Source organism: Perca fluviatilis, chromosome 18 (genome assembly GCF_010015445.1).
Source record: "Perca fluviatilis chromosome 18, GENO_Pfluv_1.0, whole genome shotgun sequence".
Taxonomy (NCBI): Eukaryota; Metazoa; Chordata; class Actinopteri; order Perciformes; family Percidae; genus Perca; species Perca fluviatilis.
Window position 1 is genome coordinate 26660611 of NC_053129.1, and position 23530 is coordinate 26684140.

The following is a 23530-nucleotide window of genomic DNA, read 5'->3' on the forward strand; positions in this document are numbered from 1 at the left end:
CCCATGGTCCTTTGTTCTACTCCGCAGTGATGTGGGGTGTGGTGTTTGAATGATGTGTGTGTGTGTGTGTGTGTGTGTGTGTGTGTGTGTGTGTGTGTGTGTGTGTGTGTGTGTGTGTGTGTGTGTGTGTGTGTGTGTGTGTGTGTGTTGCGTACAGGAGGGGAGCTCCGTCTCTCCGCACAGACCGAGAGCCGCAAACCTACCTCGGAGCATCAGTGAGCGGGGGGACCGGAGGATGAGGCACGGCGGTGTGTAGAGGATCTACCGGGGAGGGGGGTGTAAAACCAGGACGAAATGAGAGTGATATTTGAACTGGCATTGTTGGAGTTTTGTCTCGCCGTGTGAATCTGGACGGGGATCTGCAACGGAGCGTCGATCCGACGCGTGAGAGCTGCTGACGGTCTGTGTGTTTGTGAGCTAATATTACCGACAATAAGGACAGGAGATTAGCCATAGTGGCATTTCATCATTTGTGCTGGTAATTAAAGGAGTCTGTTTTATTAGGCACTGTAGCTATTTTTTCTTAATGATATGATCAAGAAACCAGACTCAATTTGTTATTAATGTTTGAAAAAAAAAACCAATGGTTACACAATTCCCAGGCAGACAGGAGGCTGATTAAAGCCATCATTTAGATTTCCAGTACATTTTGTTTTTGATGATACAAAAGAAGCCAGTCATGTCAAAAACCAAGAGCAGTGAATCTGTGAAGGTGGTAGTTCGATGCCGTCCTTTGAACCGGAAAGAGGAGTCCAATGGGCCTGCGGGGGGCATCGTGCAAATGGACCTGCGACTCGGACAGGTGATCCTCCGAAACCCTCGAGCCTCAGCCAGCGAGCCCCAGAAAACATTCACATTCGATGCAGTCTATGATGCAAACTCCAAACAGCGAGACCTTTACGATGAGAGCGTGCGGCCGCTGATAGATTCGGTGCTCGCAGGGTTCAATGGCACCATATTTGCGTACGGACAAACCGGAACTGGGAAGACGTACACCATGCAGGGGGCGTGGTTGGACCCAGAGAAACGGGGCGTGATCCCCAACGCTTTCGACCACATCTTCACACACATCTCCCGCTCGCAGTCCGATAAGCAGTACCTGGTGCGGGCGTCCTACCTCGAGATCTATCTGGAGGAGGTTCGGGATCTCCTCGATCCCAACCACGGCAACGCCAGAGCCCTGGAGCTCAGGGAGAATCCAGAGTCTGGGGTGTATGTGCGCGACCTCACTTCGTGTGTCTGCAAGAGCATCAAGGAGATCGAGGAGGTGATGAACGTGGGCAACCAGGCGAGGGCGGTCGGGGCGACGGACATGAATGAACACTCGTCTCGGTCCCATGCCCTGTTCTTGATCACGGTGGAGTGCAGCCAGCCTGGGCCAGACGGGAGGAAGCACATCCGGGTCGGCCGCCTCAACCTGGTGGATCTGGCTGGCAGCGAGCGCCAAGCCAAGACAGGCGTCCAGGGCGAGCGCCTGAAAGAGGCCGCCAAGATCAACCTTTCCTTGTCAGCTCTGGGGAACGTGATCTCAGCGCTGGCCGACGGGCGCAGCAGCCACGTGCCGTACCGGGACTCCAAGCTGACGCGGCTGTTGCAGGACTCTTTGGGCGGGAATGCAAAGACCGTCATGGTCGCCACCTTAGGTCCGGCCCCCCAGCACTACGACGAGACCCTCACCACCCTCCGATACGCCAACCGCGCCAAGAACATCCAGAACCAGCCCAGGGTCAACGAGGATCCCAAGGACGCTCTACTGCGCGAGTTCCAGTTGGAGATCGCTCGCCTCAGGGCCCAGCTCAACCACAGGAAGTGGAGGAGCAAACAGAAGAAGGAGCAGGTGGACGGCGAGGGCTGGGAGGGAGACGGGGATGAGGAGACAGAGGGTGAGGAGGAGGAGGTGGAGAAGGAGGCAGAGGAGTATGTGAAGCTACAGGAGCAGCGGTTGGAGAGGGAAAAACAGGACATCAGAGAAGATCAATTCATGTTGGCCGAGGAGAAGCAGAGGCTCCTGGGAGAGAAGGAGAGGATGATGGGAGATCTGAGGAAGGAGCAAGAAGCCACCGAGCAGCTGACCGCCAAGTACAAGGTGAGAGCTCGAACCTTTGAGTCCAGTCAGTAGCTTCATCCATTCGTTCATTCTTGACAAGAAAATTACCCATAATGCATCCATCACCATATCAAATAATTATAATAATCTGAATGACACTAAAGGTTTTTATAGCGAAAAAGGCTAACTTTCAGCTCCATGTTCTTAATGACCGAAACCCTCATGATTTCATCTTTCTTTCTCTCTCTCTCTCTCTCTCTCTCTCTCTCTCTCTCTTACACACACACACACATATACAGACAGACACACATACACACACACAATCCAGGAACTCAGATGAGGGACATGTGGCCCGTGGGATTATCATGTGTGATAATCTAATGATCTGTTATTAAGGGACAGTATCAATGGGAGATTTATATCTAATTACATATCTGTATGTGTGCAACATATCAGGTATCAGTGGAAAAAGTAACTCTCTCTCTACATTAAAGGGGCCCTCCAGAAATTCGAGTAAGGTACTTCCAAAGTCTAGAAACTTGGAGACAGATAAAAAAAAAACAAAAATCAGAATCGATGCAGCAGAGGCTGAGATACTCTGACTTTAAGTCCTCAGTATGGATCCACTTGATCAAAAAACTGGATCCTACATTTCCCATAATGCCACTCGAAAGTGTCTTTTCATTTCTCCTTACCTGCCAGGTGTACATCCATTGTTAGAATCCATACCCCGAATTTGTAGCGCAAGCCTCCCAAGACCTAGCCAAGATGACATCATTATGACCCTGATGACATCATTGTGACTCATTAGGGTTTTTTCTAAGAGGTAAAGTAGCCAGAGAAGACATTATACAACGGAGTTCACAGGCTGAGTCGTACTCCTCATGAAGAGTTAGCCTGTCGTCACACAGAAAATTGGTTAAATGCCCCTTTAAGTCTTTATTTTAAAATAGTAACATCCTACATTTGTGTAGGATTCATTTAGCTGATCCATTTCCATGATTCCATTTTCACTCTTTTACCAACAAACAATAGTTTACCACGCTGAATACGTAATGACGATTATCGTTGCATTCAAAGCGCAGTTTATTTAAAGGCTCTGAACACCCACACAGGTCTTTATAGTTACTGTAGCTGATTGGACCTCTTCCCAGGACTGTGTGGGTGTGGTTAGACTGATTGATTGACATCTTCCTGAGTCCACTGTTGTTGCACCTGTTAGGGCGGGACAAATGACACCTTTGTCATCCTTATTAGTAGAAAGAATTTGTGACCTCATAAGTTCCCATCAAAGCTCCGGCCCACCTTCAACCTGAAAAGAGTCTAACTAAAAAAAATACTGGTGTGGGTGTTCATAGGCTTTAATTCGAAAAAAGGGATTCCTGACAGTGTCGATGCTCACACTCTTACTCCATCACTGCAGCTCAGAATAACATAAGGCAACTTTGTGATGATAATTGGAAATAAAAATGATACCCATATTGTACCCACTGCTTGTCTTTTATTAGAAAAATAATCCACACAGTGTTAAATAGCTTGATTATAAATGAAACATTTCTGTCAGATAGAACTTATCAGGCATTAAGTACTTTTCTTTTTTTCTCTGCTTCGGCATCAGAAACAATACTTTTAGTGTTTTAATCGTTTGTTCATTCTCAAACAAAAAAGACTACTCTATACTAAAGAGAAAGTAAGTAATACTAATCCCAGCACCTATTTATATGTAGCTGCAACCTTTTAATATTTGGAAATCATTTCTAGTTATGTGATTACATTGTGTGCATTTGACCTGGTTGAATATCACTTTTTGCTGTAAACGTATCTCCCGGCAGGTATCATCGTTTCATGTCATTTCATATTAAGAAGCAAATTTTCAACAACTAATCTCAATGTAAGAACTAGTTTGTGTGGCGCAGCCTTGTTTTAATTTAATGATGCTAAATCTCAACCTGGTAAACTGTTACGATATAACTAGGTTAAGTTTAACCTGACTCCAGCACCAGTGGTTCCAATGACTGGTGGTGTGTGTGTGTGTGTGTGTGTTTGTGTGTGTGTGTGTGTGTGTGTGTGTGTGTGTGTGTGTGTGTGTGTGTGTGTGTGTGTGTGTGTGTGTGTGTGTGTGTGTGTGTGTTTGTGTTTGTCCCTGCTGCCCTTTCTCCACCGTGTGGTCGGGTGGCTTATATGTCCAGACAGGAACTGGTGACCATTGTAGCTTAAAATGTCAGTTCTAAAATGTGCCCTACTCTCTCACACACCACACACAGGCCGCAATCAAAGACCGAGTCAGAGCTGCATTAATTACTTGCTCTGGTTCATGGGCATATCCAGTCAATAAGTCATGCATGCAGAATGACTCAGTGACTACAGTCTATAATGCTGGAGCTGCAGCCTGAACCATCAAACATGGAACACTGCTGGATCAGCTTACTGAGCTGCAGAGGCTATAATGAGGGGAAATGAGAGGAGGAAAGAGATATTTTCAGCGTCACTTATATGGGAACAATAGAAGGGCAAGTGGAGGTTGTACTTGAAAGAAAAATCCCTGCTAATATCCTCTTTTTCTGTAATCAATTTGGTGGTTTTGTGTATTTTAGGAGCAATGAAGTGTTCTGCTTTAAATTCTTGATGTTTGTACTTTTCCCGCAACCTACCAGAGTGCCTTTAACAACTCCCAGAGCCGAGGTGTGATGGGTAATATACAGGCTGTGTAGGTGGTAGTGTAATGGAGGGAGAGAGAGATTTTCCAGTTTAGAAAAGGTTACAGTCAAACCCACATCCCAAAACACAGCATGCATTGTGGTCTATTGAAGCCGCTGTCAGTGGACAATATTGATCTGTTTGCCTACTTTACAATGGATTTCTTGCATGTAGCACTGGGCAAAATGGTTGAGATTGATATAAAATAACAATAATATTTATAATATCAATGCACAGTATAACACAATGTGGCAAAGGTATAGTAAATCACAAACAAACTGAACTAAAACTATGAAAAACAAATTATGTACATTTTTAATCAGTTTGCTTAAAATCATAAATTTGGAATACCATTTTTTATTTTTTATTTTTTTTAAACCACATCATATGTGATACAACCATCACAATGTGTCATGACCCTGGGTTTGGTTTAGTTTTCTGTTTTATTTTGTAGGTTCACTTCTCTTTTGCACGCAAGAGAATTAGGGCCACATGTGAAAAATGTATTTGAGTTCTGAGTTTATAGTCAGAATTCTGACTTTAAGCCAAAACGAGTGTCCACAGTGGTGCATTTGCTAATTTAATTTATGTAATAAATCCACATTACAGCACACTGAAAAAAAAGAATAAAATGGCAAAAGTATTGGAGTGCATAAGCAGCACTCCTGCCAACCTACAGTAAACTCGAACCATGTAAGCACTCTCTAGTTTTTGCCTCATCTAGCATATGTGGCACATCCTCCTTCTGAGTGAAGGTACGAGGTCTGGGAAAGTCCCATGAGAAGGAGCTAATGTATATTCTGATGCCGTGGCCTTCACACTGAGTGCCTTCATGTACGTTTCTGTGTGAGGCTTCTCATATTTCTTCCCATCACGTTTTCCTCTGAAGCGCCGTGGGGCTAACGCTGTTTTGTGCTAAATCGTATAAAATCTTCTGTGATCACACAGAAGAGGGTCTTTGTGTGTGTGTGTGTGTGTGTGTGTGTGTGTTGCTGACTGTGTGCTGCTGAGTGATGTCAGCTCTTAGAATCAGCAAAAGTCCTTCTTGTTTTCCCCCCCGAGGAGGAAGATGATTAAGGACAAGAACTATTTCCTGCCTTTGATACATTGGTCTGTTGCTGTTGGTTGCACTGGCTGACTGCTCCTTCATCATGATGAACATGGTCACTGTACTTTATTTTGACTCAATCCCACATACACTGTCCTGCTGCTTTGAATTTTCACTAAAGCACCAAATGTGTATTCATCCACCACTGAAAATAGTCCCCAACAAACACAAAATGCATTCCTGTTTGAGTAATGTTGGCTAAGAACTACACTTACAAGTTGTTTTAGGAAATTACCATGTCTTTTTTTATATGTATATGTGTATATATATATATATATATATATATATATATATATATATATATATATATATATATATATATATATATATATATATATATACACATATATATCAAAATATTTGTGTCTCCTTTTTTACACCTTCAGTAGAAAGAATGTTCTTGAGGATGAGAGCCACAGCTGGGAAAGTATTGAGAGATGGACTAAGACATTGTTGTTGGTTTTTTTTCATGGAATTTGTGAACAATAACAAATATATAGAATAACACTAACCTTTAAAGTAAAAAAAAGCCTTTTTTAATGTGTACATTGGGGGGATAAAACCGAATCACCAGGCACATGATGCATGTTTTGGTCACAGGTCAATTTTAGATGATTAAGACGTGGACAAGGAACCCTTTATGTCTATTTGAAGACTTCTGCTCAGTGCTGTTGTCACATTTCATGCTCTAAAATCAGCAGGTTATGCTTGTTTTTCTCTCTCTCTCTCTCTCTCTCTCTCTCTTTCTTTCTCTTCTCTTCTCTTTTTAAATATTGGATTTTGGGTCTTTTCTTGGTCTGGGAGGAATTCTGGGTAAGGTTATTGTTTTAATTCAATGAACAATTATTCAAATGTTCACATTACATCATATAATCATATAATATGTTACACAATATACATAATAATTCATCATTAGGACGTCACTGTGATCCTACATTTCCAGTCTGATCAATCAGCCATGGCCCAGCTTTCATCTGATTGGCTGAGAGTAATATTAGCCCACCAATCACAGCCCATGGCGCGCAGGTTCCATTTCTCTCTCTGCTCTGATCACCTATGAAACCGAGGTTGCTAGGCAAAGAGGGGGAGGGAGTGTGTCTGGCTGGAAACATGAGCTCCATATAACCAATTACAGATAAAAATCAGATTGAAAACCTTCTCTCCACACACACACACACACACACACACACACACACACACACACACACACACACACACACACACACACACACGCAACATATGTAAGTAGGTCAGGAAACAGCCTTGTGAAGCTGTGTTGGGTCAGCTGGTGTTTCTGCAGGGTGCTGTTAGCTAACTGGCCTCCAAGGTGTAGCGCTCCATCTGTGCATTGTGTGTTGCAATGTTGATGCAACTGTTGTTCAGCTGTTGTCTGCTCTGCTGGAAGTGCTACCAGTTTTAATTTACATGCGGTGGTGCGAGTATTCAAAGCCTTTACTTAAGTAAAAAGTATCAATATAGTGTAAAAATACTCTATCGCAATTACAAGTCCTGCATTTAAAATCTCACTTAAGTAAAAGTATGTATGCTACGTAAACTTAACTAAGTTGTTTTTGTGCCTAAACCTAACCAAACTGCAACTGTTACCAAAAACACTCCTGTGGGTCGTATTAGTACGGTAGGAATAAACAACCTATATTTCCCGTATGGTTTGGAGGACTTGTTGTTTCTAGGGCACATAGGAGAACTCATACTTTTTTTTAAATGTCCCAATAACCTTACCAGTTGTACTTGTTCTACCCCAATAATGTTCCTCACAATATCTCTCGAGTCCGAATTTCTATCGTCTTAACACTCCAGTTTTTAATCCGTTAGCTCTGGCATCCTCTGACCTAACACGTGAATGAACTCAGTGTATCTTTTAATAGTGTTTGAGGTGTTATGAAACAGGCAGGTATCAGTACAGTCGCTGTTGAGAGCTTCATGCTGAGCAGCAGCTTCTCATAAGGACGCTGCTGTGTCCGACCCGCCAACAGACTATTCTTAAATCCACTTTTCTGGGTCAAAACTGTAACATCTCACTTCTTCTTACTGTCTCTCTCTCTTAGTGTCCGTATGTAGGTCCTAGGAAGACTTAAAGCTATCTTAACGTTAGACCCTGAAACATGCTTTTATTTTGTTAATACATCTAGGTTGTACAATGATAGATCTGCATCTATACCTGACATTAAGCACCTCGTTTAATCAACGCTTTGTTTTTCCATCACATTTTACTTCAGTTTTTCTGTTTCTCTACCTTCTTTTCTGTCTCTTATTTAAATTAATTTCTTATGCATTTCATTCATGTGGTGTTTATTAAGAAGTTTTACTTTCCCTCGACCTGCCCTGGCTACTACTTAGTTTAAGAATTTTCTGCTTTTCCGAGAATGCATTTCCCCCAGAGAAACAGCACGGTAAAAATAGGTCAATTTCATGCATCTTAAATTAAAAGTCTGATGTTGAAAAATACCACGACAAAACTTGCAAATTTTGATGAAATTGTAGATTTAGTCTATAAGTCTAATTTATGGTAACAGCAAAATTATATTAGTAGATCTAAAGAGTGTGAATCTAATAAACTGAGAATGAAAATAAAAAACCTTAAATGGCAAGCTGCCCAGACAAAGTCTGTGTGGGAAACACTGAGCTATTTATCTCTGATTTATTTTGATCTCTTCATTTCTTTTGTAAGAGGCCGAACATAGATGACAGAAGGAGGTTAACTCGGCCTGGAGCAGACGATAATTAATTCTTTAAAATAAAATATATACGGTACTATTTTTTTTACCATGAATGCGTCTTCCAGTCTTTGCTGTCTTTTGTTATTGGAGGAAATTGCATTAAGGTCTTTCCTACATCCTGCCAGCTTAAGTTCAGCCAATCAGAAAGCATTGTCAACAACAATGCCCAGTAACGCGCAAACACATAAATGCACGTTAGGGTTAGGAAATGAACCTATCCAATGCAGTCATGGAGTCACAGGTTCCTGTGACAGGATAGACATGTTTTTAATGTTCAGGTCAGCAGCTGAGCTGATGTAAATGAGGCATGAGAGGAAGAAGAGGAGGAATGACTCAGTGAGGAGTCCAAATGACATTCAATCACATGAGAGATGACAGAGATGACATTTGTCGGTTTCCAGTCATCCTTGCACATTGATGTTTCAGTCACACACACATACGCACGCACAATTGACTATTTCCTGTTTATATAGCTGACTTCCTGTCCAATTAGAGAAGGAAAAAGGCATGTGTATGTGCGTGTGTTGGCTAATGAACAGAAAGAGCTCATCGCTGCTCTCCATCTTTCAACATGGAAGGCTGCATCACTAAAATATTGATGAATCATCGCCGTGTGTGTCCGTGTGTCTCTCATACAAGGAGACAAACAAACACACAGACACAGAAGTGTCTGCCATAAAAAACAAGATATGAAATATGTGTTTATCTTATAAGGATGGATGAGAGATGTAACATTTTGCTTATGTATGTGACTGTTAAGTACAAATTTAGTTAAAAACAAGAGTACTCCAATTTAGCATCGCACTCCTAAAATACTGTCAAAATGTTTTTTAATAACGATGCAGCAGAGATATTGTCTTTTTTACACCACAAATTCTTCCTTCTGGTCAAAACCTGGTGCCTCCAAAATGCTACTCAAACCAGCAACAGTTCGGGGCAACGTCATCATTTGATGCTTTCCAAAACTGTTACAAATGAAACCGCTGTCTGATTCTGCATCGCTGCGGTTAAAGTTTGGTTAGGCTCAGGCACAAAAACAACTTAAGAGCCTGCTTTGAGTTGAAAAAAAGTAATTAGTTAACGTTAGGGGACCTTTGTCAACATAATTAAAACAGCTACTTAGTAAGGCTAGAGAACAATGATGGTCATCATGGTTAAAGGAATACGCCACCGTTTGTTGAAATAGTTCGTATTACGGTCTACCCTGGCTGCAGATAGGTGGGACAACTCATTTTTTGTCTCAGTGCAAGTAATTAGGTTGTTTTTTTGTCTTTTGTTGGCTCACTTTTACTCACAACATGCTAACCAGGAACATAGGATTCCATTCACTACGCTAAGCTAACTAGCAGCGGCGCTGCCGGTGTTGCGCCGGACTAAAACAATGCATGCACAAACAATGCGTTGGCCCACCTATCTACAGCCAGGGGAGACCGTGATAAGCCCTATTTCAACAAACGCTGGCGTATCCCTTTAAATTAAAACCATCGTTGACTATCTGTAGGAAACCCGAAACCAGACAGCTTTCTCTCATGTCAAATCCAGCGTTTTCTTGATCCCTCCAAACCGTTCTGACCTCCTCCGTTTGGGGACTTGCAGCTCTTCAACAATGTCACGCCATTTCCTCCTTCGCTACTCACGGACAAAGGCTTCGTCACTTGGACGTAAACATGCTGTTTTGGAGGCATTTGCTGAAACGACTGATGCCGTCATCTTTCATTGGAGAAAAGTCTTGAATTTCAACTAATGTCACCTTTTAACTAAATCTGTATATTGTAAACAGTTTGTTAGAAGTTACAATATTTACCAGTGCAGTGACTCTTTACTAAATGAAGTCATTAGAATGAAACAGAAACACGCACTTTGAGTTTATCCTTTGAATAAACTAGAATAATTTTCAGGTTAATCTGGGTTAATTCAGGTCTTAATTGGGGTCTGCTGGTTGCATGTCACTTACTGGATCTCCCTCGTGTGTTTAGTGGATGCAGGAGATGACCGACATTGAGTGAATGGTAATAAGATTTTAGGCTTTACGTTGTGGCTGCTTAAGTGGTTTTTGTATCGACCAGGACTGATGTGAAACAGATTCTCAGAGACTACCTGACCTTTGTTCTCTTTTTTTCTACGTCTGTCTTTCGTGCTCAGTGTTACTTTCCCTTCTCTTCTTCTTCTTCTTCTACTTCTGTGTCGCTGTCTCTTCCCAGCAAGCTTCCTGTCTTTCTGCTGCACACACGAGAGCTGTTGCCGTCACATTATATTTATAACCCGCTTGCTCCCAGCAGGCCTCTGGCCTTGCTGTGATTGGCTGGCTGATGCGGATGAGCCAGCTCGATATGCAACACTTCCCCATTCTCTTCACTTTTCCCATCAGGAAATGGATCAGTCACAGCCAAAAGAATTTGAGCACACACTTATGAGGAGATTATTTACATACGCTCACAAATATGCAGGCTGGCAGGCACATGCGCTCACGGGCTCCAAGAAAAGTGTGTGATGCATTTAAATGCTTCAGTGTGCAGTCTCTGCAGCTCAGAACCTTGCAGGCTCCCATCAACAATCATGGAGGAAACAAGAATCAATGAAGCCTAAAAGGTGAATTATACTAGCCGCATCCAAGGTGGCGCGTGTCATCGTGACGTCAAAATTACGTAATATCCTGCTGGAAACAGGAGGCCTGAACAAGTTCGCCGACAACCGGATGCCAAGACTCTCAGAGTGACTGCAAGTCGCTCTTGTAAACTTACTGGGTTAAGATGAGTTCTTTTATGGTGAATGAAAGGCTCGATCCGACCAAGTAGGTCATCCAAACAAATCGAATGTCGACGTCAGTGCTGCTCATTGACATATATAAAATGGACCAACAGACCCCGTTGCTCTGGACGGAGACCAGTGAAGGATATTAGAAGCACTTTTCCGGTGATCTCTTGCTTTACTGCGCAGCCTCCAACTGAGAGACGACGTAAATGTGACGTGAGCAACCTGTCTGAAAGTTGGAAGTCTTCTGGTAGCTGTGCCAAGAGAAATCTCAATCATTCCCAATCTTACAGAGACGGAGAGCGTAGGTATATGTAAGGAGATAATATAGGCACAGGCTAATTATTGCTAACTAAAATGCTAGTTAACATTAGTCATTAAACCTAAACAGCTCATGTAAGTCCAAACTGCCTGTGAGCTTCTCCTGTACTATACGGTAATTCCTCTACTATGTGACAGTAAGTCACTTGGTTATGACCCAATCGTTAGCCTATTTTTACAAAAGCGTCTGCTACGGAGCCATAACGTGAGGTACAAGGTAATGGAGCCTTTTATACATTGTTGTGTTTCGCGGGTATATATAGTTACGGCTATTTCATGACGTCACATATGCGCGCCAGCTGGGCTGCGGTTACTGTAAAACACGCTTAATGGCTACTTTCTGTTGTGGTCCTCCAATGTGTACAGCATACCACAAACAACAACACCAGTCAAACATTGGATAGGTTGATTTCCTTTCAGATAACTAAACTCAAAGGTGAAATGAAGTCAATGCAGGATTCCGTTGAGATTGAAAGTTAACTTGACGAAACCATCTCACCTGTTTAGAGCTTTCGATCTATGATCTTCCTCAGCAGATGGATTTTTCTCAGTTGTCAGTTTTTCTGAGCACTTGAAGGGCTTCGCCTCCATTTTATCTTCCATAGATATATATGGTTATCTTCAAACAACAAGGTTCATGTAGTGGTTGTTCTGTGGACTATCCTCCACATTTAAAGATTTGGAATTCGAACAATGCGTGCGTTGAATAGACTTCATATTAAACAACACAAGCTGTGCTGTGTAAAGGCCGGGACACACAGGGCCGATAATCGGCCGTTGGACAGTCTGGCGAGGTCAGTGACTCAAGTCTGTTCAGTGTGTCCCGTGCCGTCGTTCGTCTGAGGGGCAGTCGTCCTTCATTTTGGCCGACCTGACGTGTTCAGTCGGCAAGCAGGGCAGTCGGGACTCACCCAGAAATGGGGAGCGGAATGAGCGTGACTAGAGTCTCTCAAAATCTGACGAAAATCTTTTAAACTGATCTTTGTCGATCTGAAATGAAGACAGATTCAGCAAATGCACGGCCTATTTCTCTCTTAAAATGTTTTCAGAAACATGTTTCTGTGAACTATTTTAGTACGATATGAGATCGTATTCTGAACGAGCCGCCACGACAGTCTGGCTTTGAATTTCCGGAGAAAACAAACCCATGTGACGCGTTCGTCCAATCAGCTGCCAGTTTTCATTTCTTGGGCAACAATACAGAGTAGCGCCGCCTGCTGCTATGGAGACGTATTACGTTTCTCAAGTCGGTGTCGCCTCAGTGTGTCCCGAGGCAGTTTTTTGGACCTCGGGGACCCGACTGATCATCTCGACTGGCTTTTCTGTCGACCATCGGCCGTCTGGTTGGTGTGTCTCGGCTATAAAAGGAAGCAGTTGAAAATCTACGTCATAGTTTGTGTTTTTGTTTTGGTTGAGGCTAGTTAAAGTACTTTTATTAACTTTATTACAACGGCATATATTATTCATATATATTCAGATTAAACAAAGATTCTTTTTTTAGCCATGTAGCATCATCCTCCTTCAGCTATAAGAGCATTTCATGATATCAACAAGGAATGACGGCTAACACTACTAGCAAAGTGTTTTTTCCACAAAGAGAGAACACTCCTGTGGTTAAAAAAAAGAAGCAAATAAACAACTCATGTCTTTATTATTTTTGTCATGAATTGTATTTACAAAACTGCTAACGTGAAGCCTTCGTCAGAGCATGATGTTCAGCTTTTCCCTTACAGTAACAGTAACACATTACAGTTTTTAAGCACTCAACTAAAATTAAGCACAGAAGAAGAGTGCACAAGCTGTTTTTAGGATAATCAGGGGACGTGTGTTCAATGCAACCAAACATTGTTTTATTTTAATTGGATGTTGCTGCATTTGTGAATTAATGTAATGGGTGTTGTGACACAGTTTCATGAACCCAGTGAGACTCATAGTGGATGTTTTACTCAAGTTAGAACATGAATATGCATTTTCTTCTATCTATCTATCTATCTATCTATCTATCTATCTATCTATCTATCTATCTATCTATCTATCTATCTATCTATTTTAATAGCATGAAGCGTGGGCTTGGTGAGTCACTGAGTTGAATGTAAAGTGTCAAGTTGTCCATTTAAGTCGTAAAAGCCTGTATGTAAAGGATTCATATTCATCCAACCAGCCTATCAGGGGGGTGAATAAGCCCTTTAATGAAGCTGAAAGAATATGACAAAACACAAAGAGCAGCAAACCAGGCAGTCACACACACACACACACACACACACACACACACACACACACACGCACACACACACATACATACACACACACACACACACACACATATATACACACACACACATGACACAAAGACAGCTTGAAACAAAGAGTCTTTCTGTAAAGACCTGCTGCAGACGCGTCCTCTCTGAAGGACTCCACTGTACTCTCTGCATGAGTTCTGAGTGTGTGTTTTGGTGTGTGTGTATGTGCCAGTATGAAGAACGTATAGGCTGCACAGTTGACACACACACACACACATATACACACACACACACACACACACACACACACACACACACACACACACACACACACACACACACACACACACACACACACACACACACATACTGTCTTTTTGTATAAAGTCCTGACACTGGAATGTGGCCAATACAAAATGGCCGTGGCCCCTGTTTGCCCTTATTGGGCCCCTTTTTTTTTGTACATTTTCTTCATCCCATTTTCTCTCCCTATCCCCGATGTCTCAGTCTTTCTAATTATCTATATGAACTTAAAATTTCTGCCATCAGGACATACAGTATATCATGTATGTGTTTTTGTGTGATCCACCTTTAAGACAGATTGCATCACTGTGGCCTGAGGTCCTTAATTTCCATGGTAGCCAAAGGTGTTGTAACCAGAGGCATGACTTTAAAATGATTCTTCATCAGACACACATGCTATTACATCTGCAGCTTAGATTTGAAAACGTAGAAAGAACTAGAAAGCATAGAGAGCAAACTTCACAAAGGCTACAAAATGCTTCAAACTTAATCATAGAAAATACTTTTTTAATTTAAGAAGCACTTTAGTTCTTGAAAAGTTCATGTTAAATGCTAAGGTCAGCATGCTAACATGTTAACACAATGCCAACATACTGGTGCCAAGCACCTGTAATGTTTGCCGTGTTTTCATCATCTTAGGTTAGCGTGTTAGCATGCTAACTTTTGGTAATTAGCAAAGTGCAGCTGAGGCTGATGTTATGTTGAATGAATGTTATAACATTTGCAGGTATTTGGTCATAAAGCAAAGAATTAGACAAATTAAAATTGTGACCCGATGATGGCATTAGATGAAAGGTTAAGAGATAGTCAAAGTTGTTATAAATCATTGTGAGGGGGACATGAACATCTGCACTTTATTTCATGGAACTCCATCCCACAGTTGTTGCGATATTTCACTAAAAAAGTCATTACATTTCATTGATGTTGAGATATTTCCCAAAATAAGAATCTTTGACCTACTAATGGTGCTCGATGAAAAGTCAGGAGATCACCAAAGTCAGTAGGATTCATTTCATGGCAATCCATCCATCAGTTGTTGAGATATTTCAGTCTGGAACCAAACTGGTTATGAGACACTTCTGAATGGCATTCGTGTTCTGAGTCTGAAATCTGAAGCGCTGCAAAGTTTTAGCCGAGCTCAGCTTGTTGTGCGATGGTGTCATCATGGATGTTAAGCTTCCCACTTCCAGTTCGGTCTGCCTCATCAGCACAGTGTTTACACACACACACACACACACACACACACACACACACACACACACACACACACACACACACTGCAGTTGTTTTGAAAGGATGATCCGAGGCTCATGCAAAAGAAGAAGGGTTTCTGGTCTTTACATCCGCAGAACAGAAGGAAGTGATGTTTTACAGAGTTTCTGAGATTCATTGGGTACTTTAGTTAAACATTCACCGAGACATAACTGTCAGATGTCCACATGAACTTAGTTTGACCTCAAGAAAGACGCTCAATCCTTGTCCTTGGAGCTACGGACACCGTAGCTGCTATAAGGACACAATACAGGTTCGTCTTCATAAATATGAATCCAAATATTCTTTTTTGTTTTTCTCAGGCGATGGAGAGCAAGCTGCTGGTTGGTGGAAAGAACATCATTGATCTCACCAATGAGCAGCAGAAGATGCTGGAGATGAAAAGGCACGAGATTGCTGAGCAGGTAAACCTGTGTGTGTGTGTGTGTGTGTGTGTGTGTGTGTGTGTGTGTGTGCTTGCTTATAGAAATAAAGAATAGAATTCAAATGTCTTACATGACAGTAAACTGCATCTTTCTGTTGGATACTCCTAAAAAGTAAGTGTTTGTTGAACTATAAAGGATGTATGTTTGTTCATTTTAGTTGTTTGCTCCTGGTCCTTTAATATTGAGTCTCATATATCTGCCCATATCAAGTGGTATTTATTTTGCATTATATTTTAGCAGATGTTTTTCCTACATAATACAGCTTCACAATGCATTCTTAAGCTACATTAAGCCTGCATTTTAAATCAGTAAATATTTGATAACTGAGTAAGTCCACTGAAAGGAAATATGATTTCCTATGTATTGTTTTATATCTGTGGAGAGGAGTGTTTGTGTGGAAAGGAGTAAGTCAGCCTCCCTTCCATTGCAGCACGAAATAATGAAAACACTGACGTTCACTTGCAGTTTTCAACCACAGAACTTTAGAGTTAAGTTGAACCTGTTACTGTGAATGCAATGCAGAGAACAACTGCAAACGACAGAAAGGTGACTTTTAATTCCTGCTTTCAGACGCGTAGGGAGAGGGAGATACAGCAGCAGATGTTGGTCCAGGACGACGAGACGGTGGAGCTGAGAGAGACTTTCACTTCTCTGCAGCAGGAGGTGGAGGCCAAGACCAAGAAACTCAAGAAGGTGCACAGATACTTCATGTACATCTACGTATTTCATTTTGAAAAAGAATCATGTCTACACAAATGCACATACAGTACATGCTCATTTATACATGCAGCAAATGCACACATTTTTATAACCAGAAGACATACAGATATATATATTTTTTGACATGCACACACATCTCTTTTTTTGTTCCTAATGTCAGTATATCCCTCTTCACCCCTCTTTGAACCCCTGACCCCCTGACCTGGATCCTATTGACCCCTCTGCCTCGGACACATGCTCTGTTCGGACACACACTTAAATCTCAGTACCTCAAGGTTTGTCCTGCCGTCCCCTCCTCTTCGCTGGACTTTTTCCCCTCCCTTCGCAACTCACTAATATCGTCACTTCCTATCTTGGGCCTCTTCACTCTTCCCATGCTAACCTTCTCAATTTGTTTTCCCTTCCTTGTCAAATTGCTCCGGGTCTGCCACTAAATCCCTCCGTCCAAATCCTAAAGCAACATTCCGAACCTTGTGTACACTTCTCACTTCACTCATCTCGCTTCCCAATCCGTTGCACGGCCAGCAGGACTAACCCCAAGTGTGTGTGTGTGTGTGTGTGTGTGTGGATGACAGTGTGATTAATGATCCTGCGTTGATCTTTGCTCTCATGATGCCCTAACGTGTGCCATGTACCCTTCTCTCACTGCATGGTGCCGTCTCTCTGAGGAAAAGAAGGATAAAGATTAGATTTTAAAACTGTGATTTCAGAACTCAGAGGGCTCTTGTTACTGCTGAACGTTTTGCAGTTGGAAAGGAGTGGTTGATAATAGTCATGGAGCCCTGCTTAAGTGACTGATTGTGTTTCCAATGCTGAAGGAGATTGTTGATAGTGAAATGAATGGAGCATGTTTTTTTATGATCGGTCATGCACCAGCAAAGGCAGTGAAGAAGAAGAGTTTTAGCTAGTAAACATGGATGTTAAAAAAACTAAAATCAGCTTTGTAAAAGAAGGAAATACATCCAATGCGTTGCCAGACCTCAGGGATACACAAATGCGTTCTGGTGAGAAACACTGTATGCAAACAGAAATATTTATTTGTCTACAAGAAAGCGTCCACTAGCAAATCTAGCAAAACCTGCTGCTTGCCACGAGCTCTATCACAGCGAACTGAAGAACATAAAAACAGCAATTGCACAGAAACCGTTTCCTTTGTTGTCATGAAACAAGGTGAAGTTTTCAGTGCTCAATTTTACAAAGTGAATAAAAGAATGTAGACGCATATACATCAATAACTAAACTCTACATGCAAACCTACGCTGTAAGTATCTATAGCGGGACTGCAATTAACCCTTTTGTGTCAAGTATAAATCCAGCTTTATAAACTTTATTTTAAAAACTACAATAATCACTTTCTCACAGGCAGTGCTCGGAGAACACTTGCACTCATGTTTTGAGTTGATAGTAAACTCTGAATAAAGAAGATAAAATGGCTCACAGTCTGAACGCAAGGAAAGAGTCAACCACGACATCCAAGAAATACCCTTGACTAATGCATCATGCCCTTGTGCATTGGTATATTTTACTTGGGGCTATATTTCTGTATTATTTTGAGCATTTTCTGCATGCTAAAAAAAGAAGCCGCCACGTGATAAGAGTTTGCTTTTCTCTAATCAGATTCTTCCCCAAAAGCTTTACACTCGCCGTCAAGTTCAAGCTGCAAGCAAAAGAACTTGAACTGCAGTGTCATTTTTCAGGTTAGCTCCACCAGGGCTCCAGTCAGGATTAGCCTACTTGTTTAAAGCCCGTGCAAGTCAAAGCATGAATCGTGTGAAAGCTCAGGAGCGCAGGAGGAAAGAGGAGGAATGAGCCAGAGAGAGGGAGGGAGGGCTGCCATGTTGCTGTGCTCCTATTGGATCCCCTTCTCTCCAGACACCAGTGCCTCCAGTGCTGTTGCTACGGGCAACCAAGCTACAGTTCATCAACGACTACACTGCACTGGGCGACATCTCTCCTCCTCACCCTCTCCGTTTGTCTCTCTCTCTCTCTCTCTCTCTCTCCTTCTAGTTGTATGCCAAGCTTCAGTGCATCAAAGCGGAGATCCAGGATGTGAACGACGAGCACGTGAGGAGCCGACAGGAGCTGGAACAAACTCAGAACGAGCTGACCAGAGAGCTCAAGTTCAAGTGAGTCCAACAAACATGCAGAAGAGTCGGCACAATCAGCAAATATGCCTGGATGGTTCAGCAAACACATCAGATACGTACATGCTTCATAGGAATGTCATTTTTGCAAACACTGAGAGATGCTGAGAGAAAGGCTCTAAAGGTGCAAAACAGGATAAATTATTTTATGTCCAAACAGAAACAAAAGTGTGAGTAAAAAAATGAAACGAGTGCACAATTCAGACACGCTGTGACTCCGCAGACTTGAATACAGACCCCGTGTGCTCCATACATGCAGGTATCTGATCATAGAGAACTTCATCCCTCCGGAGGAGAAGAATAAGATCATGAACAGGCTGACCTTTGACCCCGAGGAGGATCAGTGGAAGTTTCAGCCTCTCGTTCCTGCTGAAAGGTCAGTGCGGTCTTTGGTGTTGGGATTTTATTCCCATTTGGGTCATCAGGTGGAAATAATTGTCTCCACAATGTGTTTTCATTTCAGTCAGGATTCAGGATCTTTTGACCATCTTGCTCTATGGTTCTCTCGGTCTTCCTCTCTCGTTTCTTTCCTGTCATCCTCCACAAACCGACTTTTAAAGTGTCCATGTGGTGCCGTACACAACTGGAGCTCCAGTTCTTATATATTTTGTAGAAGAGCTTCACGAAAAAGCATTTGGCCTTTTCAGCATTGATTTGATCGCCCGCCCTCTCTTCCTCTATTCAGTAAATCCTCCCAGATGAAGAAAAGGCCGTCATCTGCAGTCGGATACAAACGACCAATCAGCCAGTACGCCAGGGTTGCCATAGCGATGGGAGCTCACTCCAGATACAGGGTAGGTGTGTGTGTGTGTGTGTGTGTGTGTGGTGTGTGTGTGTGTGTGTGTGTGTGTGTGTGTGTGAGAGTGGTTCTGTCGTTTCTCATTAGGAACTTACTGGGTGTGGTTATCAGCTGTGGTTAATAGTGTGGGGGTGTCAACCCTTTATATAAAATGAGATTATAAAAAGTGTTGGCCGACCTGATTCTAAGTTGAGCCGAGGAGCCAGTACAGCAAAAGCCGGACCACAATTACTGTATTATCTAACCTGAACAGAAGGTATTAGAAGTTCACTTTTATATTCTGGCGACTCATGCAAAACCTTGTATGTGACAGTTCCTAAACTAAAATCCTAAAAACATCCTAAAATATATGTGATGTGTGAGATACACCTCCTTTACTGGAGAGCAAGGTGGAATTAGATCAGTGTGAACCAGATGGTACACAATTATTTGCCACAGCTCACTTTGTGTGTGTGTGCGTGTGTGCGTGCGTGCGTGCGTGCGTGCGTGTGTGCGTGCGTGTGTGCGTGTGTGTGCGCGTGTGTGTGTGTGTGTGTGTGTGTATGTGTGCGTGCGTGTTTGCGTGCGTGCATGTGTGCAGGCTGAGAACATCATGTTTCTGGAGCTCGACATGACTCCTCCAAACACCGCCACACTGGATTGTTCGATAAAGTCGGAGCGGACCCAGATTCCCTCTCTGGACAACACGCCCACCAAGGACAGAGGCGTCTGCAAGTCTCGCTCCTGGTGAGCCTGAACCCTCTGAACCGAATATTATCCTGATATTATCTTCTAGTATTAGCTTTAGTATAGTCTCATCACACACACACAGCGCTGCTGCATATGTTGGCAGATCTGTGAGTAAAAATTTATTTTTTATAGGCTACTTTTGCTTTTTTGCTTTTCAGACCATTATTTTCTTAATTCATTTTATTACATTTTCGTCTTTTAATCTCATGTATGATACAGTAAAGCTTTATTTTTTTTTAACTGTTAAAGGGATAGGCCACCGTTTGTTGAAATAGGGCTTATCACAGTCTCCCCTGGCTGTAGATAGGTGGGCCAACGCATTTTTTGTGCATGCATTGTTTTAGTCCGGTGCAACACAGGCAGCGCCGCCGCTAGTTAGCTTAGCGTAGTGAATGGAATCCTATGTTCCTGGTTAGCATGTTGTGAGTAAAAGTGAGCCGACAAAAGACAAAAAAACAACCTAATTACTTGCACTGAGACAAAAAATGCGTTGTCCCACCTATCTACAGCCAGGGTAGACCGTCATAAGCCCTATTTCAACAAACGGTGGCATATTCCTTTAAATATCCTGCTCCAGTTTGTATCTTCAACACACCTCTTTATTGATCACATTTGAGAGATCTTTGCCAAAAAAGTCTTTTCGTAAGAAGTAGTAGTAGAGGCGATATTTGCCAATATGTCAGCCGATAAGAAACGAGAAACTGCAGAAGAGATTAAGCCAAATATATATTTTAAATGTATTTTTTAACTATAAAATGTTCCGCTCAGTACATATGTTGATCACAATCATTTAAAAACTACTTTAGGGGTTCTTAGCAATGTGTTAATGTGAATATATGAATATCAGCTGTTATATTGTTTTCTGTTTTCGTTTACTCTGATTTATTGATATTATATTGTTGGTAGTAGCATGAAAAATGCAGGCTGTAGTATCAAGCAAATATTATCAGATGTTTTTTACTCTCAAATATCAATATTTATTTGGGTATTAGCCAGTTTCATTAATAAAATTCATCCATTATGATTTATAGTATCCATTTATGCAAATACGTCTTTATTTGTTATTTGGAAAAGATGCTTTTACTGACCTGTGTCGGACTAGTGCAAATGGTTTAGAGTCGATTTATCTGTAAATGGGATTATTGAGGATTAGCCACACCCTCTCTAAACGGTCCTAATCTCATGGTTGCTCAGCAGTCTGTAATCTCAATGTTGCTGGATAATCTTATTAACCTGTGTGTCTAATTTAAACAGTATAAATTATCCATATTTTGATTTTTAATTTCTATTTCTTTCTTTCTTTCTTTCTTTTTCCAGGTGCCAGACCCCAAAATCCATCACTTCCTCTTCTTCTAATGTTTCCTTGGCAGCATGTCACACTGCCACACCCATGACGGCACAGTAAAGCTTTAGTGAAGAGGATTTCTTTTTTTTTTTATTGTTATTTATTTTATTCCTCCGCTTTCTCTTGCTTATTTTACCTCTTCCTCTTTTGGCCAGTGATCTTCTGAAAGACTTCTACAGCTGAGATACAAACACACCTGTGCTGAATCCTCTGGAGAGGTGAAAGACTACATTATTGTAAATAGTCGTTACAGTAACAAGGACGAGATCTACAGGACAGTAAACTAAATGGGCTGACGAACCTCAGAAACTCTGTAAAACATCACTTCCTCCTGTTCTTCCTTTGCATGAGCCTTTTAAAGCAACTGGCTGCTGTGTCTGTGTCTGTATGTGTGTATGTATGTGTGTATGTGTGTTTGTGTGTGTGTGTGTGTGTGTGTGTGTGTGTGTGTGTTGTGTGTGTGTGTGTGTGTGTGTATATATGTGTGTGTGTATGTATGTATATATATATATATGTATATATATGTATATGTATATATATATATGTATGTATATGTATATATATATGTATGTATATGTATATATATATGTATGTATATATATATATGTATGTATATATATATATGTATGTATGTATGTGTGTATATATGTATATATGTATATATGTATATATATATATATATATATATATATATATATATATATATATATATATATATATATATATATATATAAAAATAGGGCTGTATGATTGCCTGTTGTGTGTCTAGTTGTGACCGATACGGATCTGAAAGCTCACACACTGCTTGAATCCCCTGTAAGATATCAGTGTACATATTCATGTTTTTGGAGAGTGTTTCGGGGCAGGGTTGGTAAGTTTATTGTGTTAAAGTGGGAACAGTTGGATAAGAAACGAAGATAGAAGAAGAAGAAGAAGAAGTAGAAGAAGAAGAAGGCAATAGAAAATATTGATGTATGATGTGTGCTGTTGTGCTGGTCAGATGAGGTGCTGTGAAACCTGAATGATGACCTTTATCACACCTCTTGTCTCTCATTATTCCTCTGTGTGTTGCCCAAAGTGTCATGATTTTAAAAAACAAAGCCTTAAAATATAATAATCTCATTCAAATGAAGATAGTGAGGCTTGTCACATCTAAAAATATCATTTTACTGGGATTTTGACTAAGAAACACACATGGCCATTACACGTAAAATCAGGAATCAGGACAAACCAACTCTTTTAGATCATTGTCCAATTAGTAAACAATGGTAACTGTACTAAGAGCACTAATTGAGAGTGAATGTTCCTCCTTGGAAACAGAAGTGAAAAAAAGTGTAACTCAAGGTCCACTTACTGGCTTTTTATATGGAGATTAGATCCATAAAAGACCATAGCATGTGGTTAAAAGCTCAGAAAAAAAAAGCTAATAATTGGAATTTTTTTTCATAACACGACTAAAGCTGTCCCCCTACGTTACCAGTTAACTCACGAGTGAAACTAACTCAAGCACACTTACCACAAAACACTTTAAAGACAGGATTATGATTTAAACCCAACCAACTTTTTCCTTTTGGACTCAAAATTGAAGAAATAATGGACTCAGTGGGAAAAGAAAATGACTGCTTTGCCTCCACCTCAAATTTATTTTCACTTATCAGGAGTTTTTTTCCGGCCTCTGATTGGTAACCAGCTAAACATTTGTTAAGATTAGCAGACAGTGGGGGTCAGGCAGACTAATTATCACTGTATTATTGATGCAACAGATCCAGTTGCAGCTGATAGATGTAAGAGAGTACAGAGCAGCCCTTCATAGTGTAGAAACAACATTTATTACCAACTTGCTGCAGATCTTTTTTTTTTACAGTACTTACTACTATACATGAAATTATTC

The 23530-nt window shown here is 41.4% G+C and overlaps 1 protein-coding gene across 2 annotated transcripts; it reads left to right on the forward strand.

The window, feature by feature from the left end:
- Positions 1–140: 140 nt before the first annotated feature.
- On the forward strand, positions 141–22106 carry LOC120547317 (kinesin-like protein KIF3C). 2 transcript variants are annotated; one of them, XM_039782871.1, is made up of 9 exons: positions 141–2086; positions 15780–15881; positions 16473–16595; positions 16889–16897; positions 18630–18748; positions 19026–19142; positions 19452–19560; positions 20146–20291; positions 21612–22106. In XM_039782871.1, the coding sequence occupies exons 1-9, from the start codon at positions 659–661 to the stop codon at positions 21697–21699; spliced, it is 2241 nt and encodes a 746-aa protein (XP_039638805.1). In that variant the 5' UTR covers positions 141–658; the 3' UTR covers positions 21700–22106. The 2 variants fall into 2 exon arrangements, with proteins under 2 accessions (XP_039638805.1, XP_039638806.1); XM_039782872.1 differs by lacking the exon at positions 16889–16897 and having other exon boundaries at positions 21612–22105.
- Positions 22107–23530: the final 1424 nt, after the last annotated feature.

What these genes read in the sequence shown, in the direction of transcription:
- LOC120547317 (XM_039782871.1), top strand. Translation starts at nt 659, where the DNA reads ATGATACAAAAGAAGCCAGTCATGTCAAAAACCAAGAGCAGTGAATCT. An exon ending in GGCACGAGATTGCTGAGCAG is followed by an intron (nt 15,882 to 16,472) that starts GTAAACCTGTGT and finishes TCCTGCTTTCAG; the next exon opens with ACGCGTAGGGAGAGGGAGAT. An exon ending in CCTCTCGTTCCTGCTGAAAG is followed by an intron (nt 19,143 to 19,451) that starts GTCAGTGCGGTC and finishes TCCTCTATTCAG; the next exon opens with TAAATCCTCCCAGATGAAGA.